Below are 17487 nucleotides of genomic sequence, written 5' to 3'. Positions count from 1 at the left end.
GGTGCTGCCCACACCTCCCGTGGCTCAGCCCACACCTGCTGCTGTGTGGCAACAGGGAGTAAAGAAGAAATAAAACTCTGCATGCTCAGAGTAGGGAAAGAAAGGGAAAACCCCAAAAACCACAGGCTTGCTCATGTGCACTTGCTTCTATGGATTGTATTGTCTGCAGCCCATAGAAGCATATTACTGCTGTCCGGCGAACCTGCGCTTGCGCACCCTCCCCCCCCTTCTCCCCAGCAGCTTCTAGGGACTCCATCGACTGCAGAAAGGCTGCCATTTGGAAGCACTATCTGCCGATAGAGGTCCAGTATGTGATTAGCAGATAGTGCTTCCAATTAAATGCTTTATATAGCAGCGATCCAATATGGCTGCTGATTAACAGCTGTGCGTAATTACCCTACCAGACTATTGCATCAATTTCTTAAATGTAAAGAAGATAAAATACTTTTGGAGGCAAGCCTATAATTCATATCTATCCAGTTTTGAAATACTTTCAGTACAATACAATTATTATAAAAGGAAATAATTGGATTTTAATTACCTACCAGTAAATCCTTTTCTCGTAGTCCGTAGAGGATGCTGGGGTTCCATTTAGTACTATGGTGTATAGATGGGTCCACTAGGAGCCATGAGCACTTTAAGAGTTTAATAGTGTGGGCTGTCTCCTCCCTCTATGCCCCTCCTACCAGACTGAGTCTAGAAACTGTGCCAGAGGAGACGGACATACTTTGAGAGAAGGAAAAATACAGATAGTGTTTAGATTCACACCAGCTCACACATAACAAAAGGAAAGCAAAGCTAACCAACTTGAAACGATTCAGCAAAGACTGAACCAACAATACTTAAACAAGTAACAATGCAGGAATACGAAGCACTGGGCGGGCGCCCAGCATCCTCTATGGACTACGAGAAAAGGATTTACCGGTAGGTATATAAAATCCTATTTTCTCTTGTGTCCTAGAGGATGCTGGGGTTCCATTTAGTACCATGGGGATGTACCAAAGCTTCCAGTACGGGAGGGCTAGTGCGGAGGTTCCTGCAGAACAGATTGACCAAACTTCAGGTCCTCAAAGGCCAAAGTATCAAACTTGTAGAACTTAGCAAACGTGTTCGACCCTTACCAAGTAGCTGCTCGGCAAAGCTGTAAAGCCGAGACACCCCGGGCAGCCGTCCAGGAAGAACCCACTTTACGAGTAGAGTGGGCCTTAACAGAATTTGGACACGGCAAGCCTGCCGTGGAATAAGCATGCTGGATTAAACCTGATCCAGCGAGAAATCGTCTGCTTAGAAGCAGGACACCCAACCTTGTTGGGATCATAAAGGACAAACAGAGCGTCCGATTTCCTGGGACGAGAATTTCTCTTCACATATATTTTCAAAGCCCTCACAACATCCAAGGACTGTGAGGTAATTGAGGAGTCATTAACCACTGGCACCACAATAGGTTGGTTGATGTCTAGCAGATGCCAATGCCAACAGTGTGACCGCCTTCCAAGTAAGAAACTTGACGTCCACCTCCTGTAAAGGCTCAAACCAATCCGAACATTAATATCCCAAGGTGCCGTAGGAGGCACAAAGGGTGGTTGGATGTGCAGAACCCCTTTCAAGAATGTCTGAACCTCAGGGAGAACAGCCAGTTGTTTCTGGAAGAAAATGGACAAGGACGAAATCTGGACCTTTATGGAGCCCAATCGTAGGCCCACATCCACACCTGCTTGCAGAAAGAGGAGAAACCGTCCCAGTTGAAACTCCACTGTAAGAAACTTCTTGGATTCACACCATGACACATACTTTTTCCAAATCCGATGGTAATGTTTAGACGTTACTCCCTTCCTAGCCTGTATCAGGGTAGGAATAACCTTGTTCGGAATGCCCTTCTGAGCTAAGATCTGGCGTTCAACTGCCATGCCATCAAACATAGCCACGGTAAGTCTTGATAGGCGAACGGCCCCTGTTGTAGAAGGTCCTCGTGAAGAGGATGATCCTCCATCAGTAATACCAGAAGATCCGCGTACCAAGCCCTTCTTGGCCAGTCTGGGGCAATGAGGATCGCCTGAAGTCTTGTTCTTTTTATTAGTTTGAGAATCCTTGGGATGAGTGGAAGTGGAGGGAACATATACACTGACTGAAACACCCACGGAGTTACCAGTGCGTCCATCGCCACTGCTTTTGGGTCTCTAGACCTGGAACAGTACCTCCGAAGCTTCTTGTTGAGGCGAGAAGCCCCATTCTCCGGGTGGAGGCCCTATTCTCCTGGATGGAAATCGTGTCAGCTGAGGAAGTCCGCTTCCCAGTTGTCCACTCCTGGAATGAAGATCGCTAACAGCACCACCGCGTGCTTTTCTGCCCAGAGGAGTATTCTTGTTACCTCTGACATTGCCGCTTTGCTCTTTGTTCCGCCCTGTCGGTTTATGTAGGACACTGCCTTGACATTGTCCGACTGAACCTGGATGGCCTGATCTTGCAGAAGATGTGCCGCTTGTAGAAGGGCGTTGTATATGGCCGTTAGTTCCATAATGTTTATCGAAAGGATGGATTCCAGACTTGACCACTTTCCTTGGAAGTTTTCCCCTTCGGTGACTGCTCCCCATCCTCTGAGACTTGCATCCGTGGTTAGAAGGATCCATTTCTGAATCCCGAACCTGCGGCCCTCGAGTAGGTGAGAAGTTTGCAGCCACCAGAGTAGTGAAATTTTTGCTTTCGGAGACAGGCGTATCCGCTGGTGCATGTGAAGATGTGATCCCGACTATTTGTCCAGGAAATCCATTTGGAAGGACCGTACATGGAATCTTCCGTACTGTAGAGCCTCGTAGGAGACTACCATCTTCCCCAGAAGGCGAATGCACTGAGGAACCGATACCCTGGGCTGACTTCAGGACATCCCGTACCATTGATTGGATCACCAACGCTTTCTCCACCGCTAGAAACACCCTCTGCACTTCCGTGTCGAGCATCATCCCCAGGAAGGGCAGTCTCCTTGTTGGCTTCAAATGTGATTTTGGAAGGTTCAGGATCCACCCATGATCCTGGAGTAGTCGAGTTGAGAGAGCAATACTCTGCATCATCCTCTCCCTGGAAGATGCTTTTATCAGCAGATGATCCAGATATGGAATTTTGTTCACTCCCTGCCTGCGGAGTAGCATCATCTTCGCCATGACCTTGGTGAACACCCTCGGTGCTGTGGAGAGGCCAAATGGCAGTGCCTGGAACTGATAGTGACAGTCCAGCAGCATAAATCTGAGATAAGAAATAGAAAGAAATTATTGCGCCACGTGTGTTCACCAACGTTTACTTATCCTGAATGTGGATTGTACCAAACAAATGGATCTGACACTCCCTAAGAATTTAAAAGGGCGTCTGCTTACCCCCAAACAGGGATGGCGGTTCCCTGTGTCGTAAATTTGGTACACAATTGGGGGGAGGGGGTTTAGCGACCAATGGTGTCTAAAAGAACTCACACTTTAGGTGAATAATTAAAAATATAAAATACAGTTTATTCACGTATAAATTTAAAACAACAAATCTTTTTCTAAAAAATGGGATAAAAAGTATACACACATACAATATAATACCAGTTAAAATGAATAAATAATAAAAGATTCCTTAACTTGGTATGCAGTCACTGCCAGATAGCCCAACGCGTTTCGTCAATCAGACTTCATCAAGGGGTGATCTGAGATAAGCCTGGTGAGGCGGCCAGATCAGAATGTGAAGGTACGCATCCTTGATATCCAGAGATACCAGGAATCCCCCCCTCCTCCAGACCTGAGATCACCGCTCTCAGAGACTCCATCTTGAATTTGAATTCCCTCAAGTAGGGGTTCTATGACTTTAGGTTTAATATCGGCCTTACCGAACCATCCGATTATGGTACCACAAACTGGTTTGAGTAATAACCCTTGTGTTTTAGGTGAGTTAGAACTGGAACAATGACATTTGTTTGAACCAATTTTTGAATGGCTTCCTGCAGGATAGCACTGTCTGTCAGCGAAGCTGGTAAGCCTGATTTGAAGAATCTGTGAGGTGGGAGTTATTGAAACTCCAGTCTGGGCAACAATATGTTTTAGGCATGATGACGCCCAGATGTGATTGAAATCTCTTAAGGTGTGTACACACGGTAAGATATTTTCTTCCGATTCTGACTATATAGTCAGAATCGGAAGAAAATATAGTGCAGATCGCAAGGTGACAGTCACCTTGCGATCCCGATCCGATGCCGATGCGCGGCCCCGCGCGGTCGGCATCAGAAGAAAAAATAGGCTGTGCAGGCAAGTCAATCCTGACTATCTCTATAGAAGAGATAGTCAGGATTGAAATCGCACATAGCCAGCATCGCAAGCACAGTTATTATGTGCTTGCGATACTGGCTAAGTGCCGACCCGGCCCCCTGTCGCACGGTGAGAATCGGATAAGTCCGAATCTCACCGTGTGTATGCACCCTAAGTCTCGCTCCCACCTGCCCGATCTCCAGTCTGGGAGGTCCACTGTCATGCTGAAGATTTTGAGGAAGCAGAACCTGGTTTCTGTTCCTGAGAACCTGTTGGTGCAGGTTTTTTGGTATTTCCCCGACATCCTCTAAAGAAAGTGGAAGGGGGTTTGGATTTTTTTAATTTTGCAGTCCGAAAGGACTGCAGTGTAGACATAGGATAAGATTTCCTAGTTGGTGGTGCTGCTGAGGGAAGAAAGGTTGACTTACTCGCAGTTGCCGTGGAGATCCACGCATCCAATGCGTCCCCAAACAGAGCCTGACCTGTGAAGGATAGGTTCTCCACACTTTTCTTGGATTCTGCCAGTGGCGCACGCAGGGGGGGGTTTCCGAGTACCTAGAAACCCCCCCTGATGAGACAGACTTTTTGTTTTTGAGACGGAGACAGCAGTGTCTCCGTAAAAGCCGCGACCGCATTCGCGACCGCGGAACTACTGCAGCAGAGAGCTACGTACAGTAGCTCTCTGCAGAGCCGGATTAACTGTGGTGCTCTGGGGACCGATTTGCGGCACAGGGCTGTGCTCCCCACTGACAGCTGCTACTCACAGCCCCCAGCACTGTGCTCCACCTGCCCCTGCCCAACAAGAAGAACCCGCCCGCATGTTACGTAAATATACTGTGCTGTACACTCCTCCTGTACAGCGTCTTGCCGTCTCTCCTGTTCCAGCTCTCCTCATGTGCGCTCTCTCCTGCTCCCGCTCCTCACAATCCTAGGATTCCAGGCAGGTAAAGGCTAAACGCGATGCTATGGGGGAGTGTGTGTGAAAGGGGGGGGGGGGGTTGTCAGAATTGTTTGGGTTATTTTGTTAAATGAATCCCTGCCTTCACACGTGTGTGTGTGTGTATATATATATATATATATATATAGATTGATATATAAATAGATTGATAGATAGATAGATGCACACATACATACAGGAAGGATGCTGTGGAACTTAGAGACTTGTTATGAAAAAATATATTTAAAAAATCGACACATCAAAATACCAATGTTTCGGGGGCCCATGGCCCCTTTATCCACACCTGCCTATGGGACCTGAAATGTTGGTATGTTGATGTGACGATTTTTTGAAATATGTTTCTCCATCACAAGTCTCTAGTTTTTACAGCATCCTTCATGTTTATAGCTCTCTTAAGGTCCATACACACTTAACGATAAAATGAGCGACGTCGCTCATTTCCCCCCTCCTTGATCGACGTCGCTCATTTTATCGTCAAGTGTGTATGCCGCCAGCGACGACCGATGCACGGCCACGCGGGTCGGCAACGATCGTCGCTGTCGGTAGGGCATGCATGAAGGATGTGGACTGTCGTCCACGACCTTCATGCAGGGCTGGCGGGGGCGTGACGTCACTGAGCGATATGAGCGGTCATATCGCTCAGTGTGTACAGTCGGCCGCCGACTGGCCGGCCTGGGTGGGGGAGAAATTAGATGATGTCGCTCACAGAGCGACATTGTCTAATGTGTATGGACCTTTACACTGAAGGCAATGGGGCAATTACCATTGAAGTAAGTTGAGTGCCGGACTAATATCATACAGTGTGTGTGTGTGTGTGTGTGTGTGTGTGTATATATATATATATATATATATATATATATACTTTTTTTTAATCCAAATTACCCAATATTCCTTAGATCAAATGATACAGTGTGTATCTCGTACGTGTGTGTAAATATATATATTGAGGAACAGAGACCGAACTGTATCTACTACATATCAGATCAGATAAGCTATTTTTACATTATTTTGATGTATGGGTATTTGCTTTGTTTTTTAACAATTAAACTGGTGTTAAAACTTTATTACACTATTTCGGCTACCTTCTTTCTTTTCATTGGTGATCATTGAGTATTAGAAGTACCATGAGGTTCTGGAGCTGAAGGGAGAAATCTATCCAGTTCGGAAATTCCCATTTTGAGAGCGTGCGATTTAATTAAGTGGTTAACTCCACTCATGATGGTACAGTACTTACGTTTTTCTAAGGGTGTTATTGAACTGGTGGAGGTTTTCATTTGAAGGATCCTAATATATTGCACTAGTAGGCGCTGTTTTCACCTTCTTTCTAGATCCATCAAAACAGACCGACTGAACACCGGTCACCTGGATTACGGCGGCCACCCTGTCAGAGGGAGTGTGGATTGGAGACAGAGAAATTGGACATTACCACTGTCTCTGGACTAAGACTCTCTTTATTTTCACTCATTTGGTGTAGCGCTAAGTACCACCTTTTCACCGATATATATATATATATATATATATATATTATGATTTTTAACATTTTATGCCTTAGGGCCCACCTGTCTTAAATTCCCCGGGCCCCCCAAAGCCTTAATCCAGCTCTGTCTCGCTGCATAGAGAATGTCAGGGCGGGCGTGGGGGTGGGGGAAGGTGCTGGCTGTGCATGCTCAGCGACAGCCACAGCAGCTCCCTCTGTCCTCACAGTGACTGCTGCCAGTCTGCTCCTGCCTCCCAGACCATGGTGCCTGGTATGTATAACATATACAGTATGTACAGCAGGGACGTGCAGTCAGGGGAGGCAGGGGAGGCAGTGCCTCCCCTGTCATTAATGATTCAAATAATAGAAAGAAGATACTTATGACACATATTCTGTGTCATAAGTATCTTCTTTTTATTATGGGAATCATTTTAGAGTGTAAATACCTGTGTAAATGTGGTTGTGCGGCACCGAGAACGATGCCTCCCGCTGCCCATTGAAATTGGCCGGAGGCAGGGGCGGGCAGGGGGCGTGACCAAGCTGAGGGCTGTAAAAGCCCATCACAAAAAGGGGCGCGGTCTAAGGAAAAGGGGCGTGGCTTCACGGGAGGACCCGCGATCGCGAGCCACGCCCCCGTTTTCGTCACTGAGGGGGCATGCCCAGCGCTCTGTGAGCCGCTGGCATACCCCCTCTCCCTCTGACTTCAGTGAATAGACGCTGTGCGCATGCGCACAGCGTCTGTTCACCGCTGCTCTGCTAAGCAGGGCAGCGACAGACAGAGCCTCCCAACTGCCCCCCCCCCCCACCGCGGGACACTGTGGCCCGCGGGTGGGACAGCGGGACAGTCCCCAAAAAACGGGACTGTCCCGCGAAAATCGGGACAGTTGGGAGGTATGGAAATATGTGGTAAGTTACAGGCAGCTCCTAAATTATTAATACAATTTAGATGTACACAACACCTTCCTGCCCAACCTAGAGCTACACACTTCAATAAGGATCAAGAAAAGATGTCACCTAACGTGTATATTTGAATAAAAGCTTGTGTGGTCGGCAGTGTATCTCACTTTCCCCGTCACCCTCTCCCTGGCATCACCCTCCCAGTCACCCTCTCCCTGGCATCACCCTCCTCATCACCCTCTCCCTGGCATCACCCTCCCAGTCACCCTCTTCCTGGCATCACCCTCCCCGTCACCCTCTCCCTGGCATCACCCTCTCCCTGGCATCACCCTCCCCGTCACCTTCTCCCTGGCATCACCCACTGCTGTCACCCTCTCCCTGGCGACCCTCTCCCTGTCGTCACGCTCTTCCTGGCATCACGCTCTTCCTGTCACCCTCTCCCTGGCGTCACCCACTCCGTCACCCACTGCTGGCTATTTTGTTGTCCAGGACTTCCATTAACTTAATAGCGCCGCATCCACGGTGCTATTAAGTTAATGGAAGCCCTGGACAATAAAATTGCATTCATGTCCTCCTCCCCCTCCCAGTCCCAAACACTATTTTTTTTCCCTATAAAAATGTACAATATATCACAAGTATGATGAGCAGGCAGGCAGCTGGCATTGGTGACATCGAGCTGAGATGCAAATGAGTGGCGGAGGGCTGGGTCAGTTGATGGTGGGCAAGTTTGTAAGACATTGGCGGTGGCAGCGGGCATCGGCTCAGGGGCAGTAGCGGGCATTAGTTCGGCGGCGGTAGGGGTCATCGGCAGGATTCGGCGAACATTAAGGCTGCAGTGCCTCACCAGCCACTAACCTCACCGCACGCCACTGATGTACAGTATACTGTGTATGAAGTTTGCGTGTTTGTATGTATTTGTAGGCATGTATTTATGTAAGTACGTGTGTTTGTGTGCTTGTGTATGTATGTGTATGTATGTATGAATTTGTGTGCTATCTATATATGTGTGTACATATATAAATAAATATACATACATACATACATACGGAAACCCCCCGACTAAATCCTGCGTTTGCCCCTGGGTAATATGCGCCAGTGCATTAAGGTATAACACGTGTAAGGTGGGGAGCAGACCTAGTACATTCTGCATGTTAGTATCCACACTGATTTCACTTTATTATACTGTACTGATGTTATACTGTAGCCATATAATCACCTATGGATTATGCCCTGAGAGTGGAGGAATTGCACCCCACATACGATCTCGGCAGCATAGAACCTTGCAGTGGCGATGTTAAGGCGGCCTTTCCTCCGGTGGAGTTGGTGGAAATCTCCCCCACTTGCGTGTTCCATGCCCAATAGCACATGCTCCTGTTTATAGTACAATAAGTACATGCAAATCAGTTCCAATGTTCGCTATAGTAGTGTTTCTTATTTAAGATACAAGATAATGCAGACACTTTGGGCCTGATTCAGACCTGATCGCAGCAGCAAATTTGTTAGCTAATGGCCAAACCAAGGGCCTAATTCAGACCTGATCGCTCACTAACTATTTTTTGCAGCGCTGCGATCAAATAATTGCCGCCTACAGGGGAGTGTATTTTAGATTTGCAAGTGTGCGATCGCATGTGCAGCCAAGTGGTACAAAAAGAGTTTGTGCAGTTTCTGAGTTGCCCAGGACTTACTCAGCTGCTGCGATCACTTCAGCCTTTTTAGGACCGGAATTGACGTCAGACACCCGCCCTGCAAACGCTTGGACACGCCTGCGTTTTTCCTACCACTCCCAGAAAATGGTCCGTTGACACCCACAAATGCCTTCTTCCTGTCAATCTCCTTGCGATCGGCCGTGCAAATGGATTCTTCGTAAAACCCATCGCCCAGCAACGATTCGCTCTGTAGCCGTACAACGCGCCTACGTATTGCAGTACATACGCATGCGCAGTTCTGACCTGAGCGCAGCGAAAAAACCTAGCATGCTATCGGGTCTGAATGACCCCCCAAGTGCACTGCAGGGGGGGCAGGTGTAATGTGCAGAGAGAGTTAGAATTGAGTGGGTTTGTTTTGTTTCTGTGCAGGGTAAATACTGGCTGCTTTATTTTTACACCATACTTGCCTACTTTCTGGCAGCTCTCTCCGGGAGAGAGCTGCCAGGACGGCTCAGTGGAGGGGCTGGGCTGGACAATGACGCGTGGAGGATGCGGAACGGGGCAGGGCGGAGGAGGGTAGGAGGCGGAACGAGGGCTGGGTTACAGCGTCACATCGTCTAAATCACGCCCTCCGCTCTGTAATGCCGCTATAACCTGCATTTTACAGCAGGGGGCGTGACTATGATGACGCGATTTAACAAGAATTGCGTCATCTACTATCCGGACCGCCCACTTTACTCTCAAAGTGGGCGGCCGGGCAGGGGGAAACTGAAAAACCGTGAGACTTGTCTGCTCTTCCGTGGGGCCGGGAGGGTCACCCGAATTTCGGGAGCCTCCCGGCCATTCCGGGAGAGTAGGCAAGTATGTTTTACACTGCAATTTAGATTTCAGTTTGAACAACCCCCACCCAAATCTAACTCTCTCTGCACGTTGTATCTGCTCCCCTTGGCACTGCATATGGTTTTGCCCATTAGATAACAAATTTGCTGCTATGATCAGGTCTGAATTACCCCCTCAGGCCCTTAGACAGATGAGGAAACAGAGAAGCATCTAGCAGAGAGGTGAGTAGTGCTTATAACCACCGTACAAGGGGGGTCATTCAGAGTTGTTCGCTCGCTAGCAGATTTTAGCAGCATTGCACACGCTAGGACGCCGCCCTCTGGGAGTGTATCTTAGTTTAGCAGAATTGCGAACGAAAGATTAGCAGAATTGCAAATAGATAATTCTTAGCAGTTTCTGAGTAGCTCCGGACCTACTCACAGATTGCGATCAGCTCAGCCCGTTTCATTCCTGGTTTGACGTCACAAACACGCCCTGCGTTCGGCCAGCCACTCCCCCGTTTCTCCAGACACTCCCGCATTTTATCCTGGCACGCCTGCATTTTTCCGCACACTCCCTGAAAACGGCCAGTTTCCGCCCAGAAACACCCACTCCCTGTCAATCACACTCCGATCACTTCAACGATAAAAATTCTTCGTTCGGACGTGAGTAAATCTACTAAGTTTTGTGCTAAAATACTTAGCGCATGCACACTGCGTACCATGCGCATGCGCATTCTTGCCTTAATCGCTCCGTTGCGAGAATCGGCAACGAGCGATCAACTCGGAATGACCCCCAAGCAAAGAAACTGCTGTTAGCAGAGTTTCCAGTTTAGGACATCCCATCTACGTCCTCTTATGTGTGAGCCCAGTAAGTACACTCCTCAGGTTTCCCCACTATTGGGAAAGGCCTATGGCATATGTAAGCTAAGGAAACTGCCAGGTCCCAGCAATGGAGGAGTGGACAGGCTGGAGATTAAACACTGCAGCTACTTGGACAGACAGTACGGCCAAACACTCAGGTGCAACATTCACTCCCAATTCCTGTCTGTTTTCCATACTCTTCTGCCACACTGACATCACACAACGTGTAAATGACATAATAAACCTGTAGATTTTAACACAAAAGTCATGCCTTATTCATCATTCCTGTTACTTTGCACAGGGCTGTGATGTGAAAGGACAGGTACAGTGGGCCTAATTCAGCATGAGCAGCATCTGCGATGCGTTCGCATGCTGAAGCCCCCGTACAGTGTGCACACGCGCAGGAGCCGTACTGCGTGTAGTCACACAATTAGATGCAATGGCATCTCACGCGAACGCCTCTGCCTGATTGACAGGCAGAGGCATTCATGCGGCGGGTGGGGATGATGAAGCAACATTTTGGAGGCATTGACGCGGCGTTGGGGGGCGCAGTCCGTACAACGGAGGCGTGTTCGGACCATTTGCGGAGCGAGTCACAGCAGCTGCCTCATGTCACACGCGGCCGCTGAGACCAAAATCATGGCGGCCAGGCTAATGCCCTCGCAGCTAGGAGGCAGGGGTCACCCCTAAACATGTGAGCACTTCGCTGTGTAGCAATGCGCTTGCATTTTAGTGGGGGGCAGGACCCGGCATGCAGGGCGTCCTTGCCCTGTGCTGGGCAGCCCCCCGAATGCTACAGGAATGAGTTGTAATTTTGCATATTTTCACAAACTACGACTCATGCTGAATTAGGCCCAGTGGCCATATGGCTCAGTAATCCCTATATCACCAAGTGCTGTAGGTACAGTAGGCATGCATTGCTGGAAATTAGGAGGGGAGGTTACTGTTCAGCAGAGAAGGAAAAGTCACAGCAGAGGAAAGTGAGGATATATGGTATGGATAAGGGTAGGTGTCAGTAAGGAGGCAGTCACAGCAGTACCTTGGTCTGCAGTGCAAAGTGGGCATGGATGAGGAAGTCGCTGCCAGCTGCAAGTTCTAGCACTCTGCTCTCCACCAACGCTTGCTCCCGGCCCTCCATTAGCAGATCTCTTTTACTAATGATTTTCACAGCCAAATCCGGCCCACCACGGGCGTCTGCGGCCAGTAGGACCTAGAGGAGACATTACAGGGTGAGCCTGATACACAGCACATGCACATAAAAGCATCTACGCTCAGGCATACATACCTTTCCAAAGCTGCCCCGGCCTATCTGATGGTAGAATGATAGTCTCCGGATGGTGAGCGAGACATCATCTCTGAGGCAGCTTGGCTGAGTGTTGCTGATTCCTAATGGCATGAGAGAGGGAGATACGAGAACTAATCACCATTTGCCATATAGGGCCTTATTCAGCGAACACATTTTGCCGAGTTGTGGTCTAGTGCGTGCGTGCCGGGCCCGTTCTGCACGTGCGTTGGCTGGGAAATGCGATTGCATCACATTGATGTGAACGCATCTGCCTAATTGACAGGCAGAGTTGTTTCCAGGGTGTGAACATGGGGGCATGGCATAAAAACATGGCTGACCCGAGCCTTTTTCGGGAAGTCGGTGTGATGTCACATGTGGCCGCTGTGAAAGGAGAAATGGCGGTGGTCCGACTGCCTACGGAGCCTAGCTGCATATGCAATGGGTCAACCCTAATTTCCAGTTTGCGATGCAATCTCAATTGATTTGTGACTGCATCGCTGGCTGCTGATTAGTATGCTGGGCAGCCTTGCCCTGTGCTGGGCGGCCCCCAGCATTCGATCGTATGCCACCACTGATACTGAATAAGGTTGTAAATAAGGTGTGTATGTATGAGTGCTCAGGTGTTTGTGTGGGTATAACACTGGGTTCCTCTACCTGCTCTATCCTGAGCACATGCAGCACTGGTCTTGCTCTTTCTGCGCTTCTTACTTCTCCCTCCGTCCTCCACCTCTGCCCTGCTTCCTTTCTCTCCACATCGCCCCTCACTCCTTCTCTCCACGTCTCCTGTCTCCCTCTCCTCCTGCTCCCAGCTAGATGGTAACTTTCTCTTCTTATCCATCCTTTTGCTGAATATCTTGTGCTCCTCCTCATCAGCGTGAGCGGCGATGCTACTCTTCTCCATCTTACTCTGCTGCTGCCACTTCTCTGCTCCAACTGTCCACCAGTGGCAGTTACTGAGTGGTTGCTATGGCGACAGCTGCATCATTCAAAAAACCAACATGGTGCCCTGGCATGTGAGCGACGGTTACCTGGCCATGTGTCTATGCTACATGTATGGCGCATGTGTACATGTAACATCCATTGGCGAGATGAGGGAAATGATCACTGGGGCACAGAGGGGTTTCCTAGTTTATGTGGTGGCAGTAAGTTTATGCAGATTGAGTCTACCACTAATAGGTACCACTAATAGGTCATATTTTCCCAACCCCCTAGCTGGTGCACACGTGTAGCTATTACTAAAACATGTTTAGAAAAAAACATATTTCTAACAGCACTGTAACATTTTGGTTGCTGGCATGAAAATGTATTTTTAACCAAATACTAAGTAGTATTTCTCTAACGTCCTAAGTGGATGCTGGGGACTCCGTAAGGACCATGGGGAATAGCGGCTCCGCAGGAGACTGGGCACATCTAAAGAAAGCTTTAGGACTAACTGGTGTGCACTGGCTCCTCCCCCTATGACCCTCCTCCAAGCCTCAGTTAGATTTCTGTGCCCGACGAGAAGGGTGCACACTAGGGGCTCTCCTGAGCTCTTTGTGAAAGTTTTAGTTTAGGTTTATTATTTTCAGTGAGACCTGCTGGCAACAGGCTCACTGCATCGAGGGACTAAGGGGAGAAGAAACGAACTCACCTGCGTGCAGAGTGGATTGGGTTTCTTAGGCTACTGGACATTAGCTCCAGAGGGACGATCACAGGTTCAGCCTGGATGGGTCCCGGAGCCGCGCCGCCGGCCCCCTTACAGAGCCAGAAGAGCGAAGAGGTCCGGAAAATCGGCGGCAGAAGACGATCCTGTCTTCAGATAAGGTAGCGCACAGCACCGCAGCTGTGCGCCATTGCTCTCAGCACACTTCACACTCCGGTCACTGAGGGTGCAGGGCGCTGGGGGGGCAGCGCCCTGAGACGCAATAAATCGATAAAAACCTTATATGGCTAAAATAAATGCATCACATATAACTCCTGGGCTATATGGATGCATTTAACCCCTGCCAAAACATACAGAAAAACGGATGATAAGGACGCCGAGAAAGGGGCGGAGCCTATCTCCTCAGCACACTGGCGCCATTTTCCCTCACAGCTCAGTTGGAGGGAAGCTCCCTGGCTCTCCCCTGCAGTCACTACACTACAGAAAGGGGTTAAAAAAGAGAGGGGGGCACAAATTAGGCGCAGTATAAACAATACAGCAGCTATAAAGGGAAAAACACTTATATAAGGTTATCCCTGTATATATATAGCGCTCTGGTGTGTGCTGGCAAACTCTCCCTCTGTCTCCCCAAAGGGCTAGTGGGGTCCTGTCCTCTATCAGAGCATTCCCTGTGTGTGTGCTGTGTGTCGGTACGTTTGTGTCGACATGTATGAGGAGAAAAATGATGTGGAGACGGAGTAGAGTGTCTGTAATAGTGTTGTCACCCCCTAGGGGGTCGACACCTGAGTGGATGTACTGTTGAAATTGCGTGACAGTGTCAACTTTGTATTAAAGACAGTGGTTGACATGAGACAGCCGGCTACTCAGCTTGTGCATGTCCAGACGTCTCATACAGGGGCTCTAAAGCGCCCGTTACCTCAGATACAGACGCCGACACGGATACTGACTCCTGTGTCGACGGTGAAGAGACAACCGTGATTTCCAATAGGGCCACACATTGCATGATTGAGGCAATGGAAAATGTTTACACTTTTCTGATAACATGAATACCACCAAAAAAAGGGGTATTATGTTTGGTGAGGAAAAACTTCCTGTAGTTTTCCTGAATCTGAGAAATAAAATGAGGTGTGTGATGATGCGTGGGTTTCCCCCCGATAACAATTGATAATTTCTAAAAAGTTATTGGCAGTATACCTTTTCCCGCCAGAGGTTAGGGTGCGTTGGGAAACACCCCCTAGGGGGGATAAGGCGCTCACACGCTTGTAAGAACAAGGGCTCTATCCTCTCCTGAGATGGCCGCCCTTAAGGATCCTGCTGATAGAAAGCAGGAGGGTATCCTAAAATGTATTTACACACATACTGGTGTTATACTGCGACCAGCAATCGCCTCAGCCTGGATGTGCAGTGCTGGGTTGGCGTGGTCGGATTCCCTGACTGGAAATATTGATATCCTAGATAAGGACAGTATATTATTGCCTATAGAGCAATTAAAAGATGCATTTCTATATATGCATGATGCACAGCGGAATGTTTGCCGACTGGCATCAAGTATAAGTGCGTTGTCCAATTCTACCAGTAAAATGGTCAGGTGATGCGGATTCCAAACGGCATTTGGAAGTATTGCCTTACAAAAAAAAAAGGGGATGTACCCTTGGTCGCCTCTCAAAATAAGACGCCGTATTATCAGGCGCAGTCCTGGTTGGCAAGCGGACAAAAGGGTTCCTCTTTTCTGCACGTGACAGAGGGAGAGGAAAATGGCTGCAGAGATTAGCCAGTTCCCAGGAACAGAAACCCTTTTCTGCCTCTGCAAAGCCCTCAGTATGTCGCTAGGGCTTTACAAGTTCAGGCACGGTGGGGGCCTGTTCTCAATGAATTTCAGTGCGCAGTGGGCTCACTCGCAAGTAGACCCCTGGATCCTTCAGGTAATATTTTCAGGGGTACAAATTGGAATTCGAGACATATTCCCCTCGCCGTTTCCAAAAGTCTGTTTTACCGACAGGGAGGCAGTTTTGGAAGCCATTCACAAGCTGTATTCCCAGCAGGTGATAATTAAGGTACCCCTCCTGCAACAGGGAACGGGGTATTATTCCACACTATTGTGGTACCGAAGCCAGACGGCTCGGTGAGACCGATTTTAAAATCTAAAATCTAAAATCTTTGAACACTTACATACAGAGGTTCAAATTCAAAATTGAGTCACTCAGAGCAGTGATTGCAAACCTGGAAGAAGGGGACTACATGAGGTCTCGGGACATCAAGGATGCTTACCTTCATGTCAAAATGTACCCTTCTCACCAAGGGTATCTCAGGTTATGGTACAGAACTGTCACTATCAGTTCAGACGCTGCCGTAGGGATGGGCCACGGCACCCCGGGTCTTTACTGAAGTAATGACCGAAATGATGATATTCCTTCGAAGGAAGGGAATTTTAGTTATCCTTTACTTGGACGATTCCCTGATAAGGGTAAGATCCAGGGAACAGCTGGAGATCGGTGTAGCACTATCTCAGGTAGTGTTGCGGCAGCACGATTGGATTCTCAATATTCCAAAATCGCAGCTGGTTCCGACGACTTGTCTTCTGTTCCTAGGGATGATCCTGGACACAGTCCAGAAAGAAGGTGTTTCTCCCTGAGGAGAAAGCCAGGGAGTTATCCGAGCTAGTCAGGAACCTCCTAAAACCGAACCAAGAGTGCATCAATGCACAAGGGTTCTGGGTAAAAATGGTGGCTTCCTACGAAGCAATCCCATTCGGCAGATTCCACGCAAGACTTTCCAGTGGAACCTACTGGACAAATGGTCCGGGTCGCATCTTCAGATGCATCAGCGGATAACCCTGTCACCAGGGACAAGGGTATCCCTCCTGTGGTGGTTGCAGAGTGCTCATCTTCTAGAGGGCCGCAGATTCGGCATCAGGACTGGGTCCTGGTGACCACGGATGCCAGCCTGCGAGGCTGGGGAGCAGTCACACAGGGAAGGAATATCCAGGGCTTAGGGTCAAGCCTGGAGACATCACTTCACATAAATATCCTGAAGCTAAGGGCCATTTACAATGCTCTAAGCTTAACAAGACCTCTGCTTCAAGGTCAGCCGGTGTTGATCCAGTCGGACAACATTACGGCAGTCACCCACGTAAACAGGCAGGGTGCCACAAGAAGCAGGAGGGCAATGGCAGAAGCTGCAAGGATTCTCCGCTGGGCGAAAAATCATGTAATAGCACTGTCAACAGTATTCATTCCGGGAGTGGACAACTGGGAAGCAGACTTCCTCAGCACGACCTCCACCCGGGAGGGTGGGGACTTCACCCAGAAGTCGTCCACATGATTAAAAAACTCGACAGGTATTGCCCCAGGTCAAGAGACCCTCAGGCAATAGTTGTAGACGCTCTGGTAACACCGTGGGTGTACCAGTCAGTATATGTGTTCCCTCATCTGCCTCTCATACCCAGGGTATTGAGATTGATAAGATGGAGAGGAGTAAGCACTATATTCGTGGCTCCGGATGGGCCAAAAAGGACTTGGTAACCGGAACTTCAAGAGAGGCTCACGGAGGATCCGTGGCCTCTACCTCTAAGAAGGGACCTGCTCCAGCAAGGACCCTGTCTGTTCCAAGACTTACCGCGGCTGCGTTTGACG

At 48.9% G+C, this 17487-nt stretch overlaps 1 protein-coding gene across 2 annotated transcripts in view; it reads right to left on the bottom strand.

The window, feature by feature from the left end:
- The window catches only part of LOC134943693 (protein kinase C delta type-like), a 78542-nt gene extending 65399 nt beyond the window's left edge, over positions 1 to 13143 (bottom strand). Inside the window, exons 1-4 of one of the 2 annotated variants that reach the window (XM_063932398.1) lie at positions 12868 to 13143; positions 12214 to 12314; positions 11968 to 12138; positions 8817 to 8971 (exon numbers count right to left, since the gene is read on the bottom strand). In XM_063932398.1, coding sequence (XP_063788468.1) covers positions 8817 to 8971; positions 11968 to 12138; positions 12214 to 12314; positions 12868 to 13114 — 674 coding nt within the window. In that variant the 5' untranslated portion in view covers positions 13115 to 13143. The remainder of the gene's footprint in view (positions 1 to 8816; positions 8972 to 11967; positions 12139 to 12213; positions 12315 to 12867) is intronic. The other variant, XM_063932397.1, reaches the window with a different exon arrangement.
- Positions 13144 to 17487: the final 4344 nt, after the last annotated feature.

This window comes from Pseudophryne corroboree, chromosome 7 (genome assembly GCF_028390025.1).
Source record: "Pseudophryne corroboree isolate aPseCor3 chromosome 7, aPseCor3.hap2, whole genome shotgun sequence".
Taxonomy (NCBI): Eukaryota; Metazoa; Chordata; class Amphibia; order Anura; family Myobatrachidae; genus Pseudophryne; species Pseudophryne corroboree.
Note: the sequence above shows the minus strand (reverse complement) of the source record. Positions and strands in the feature narration are given on the sequence as shown.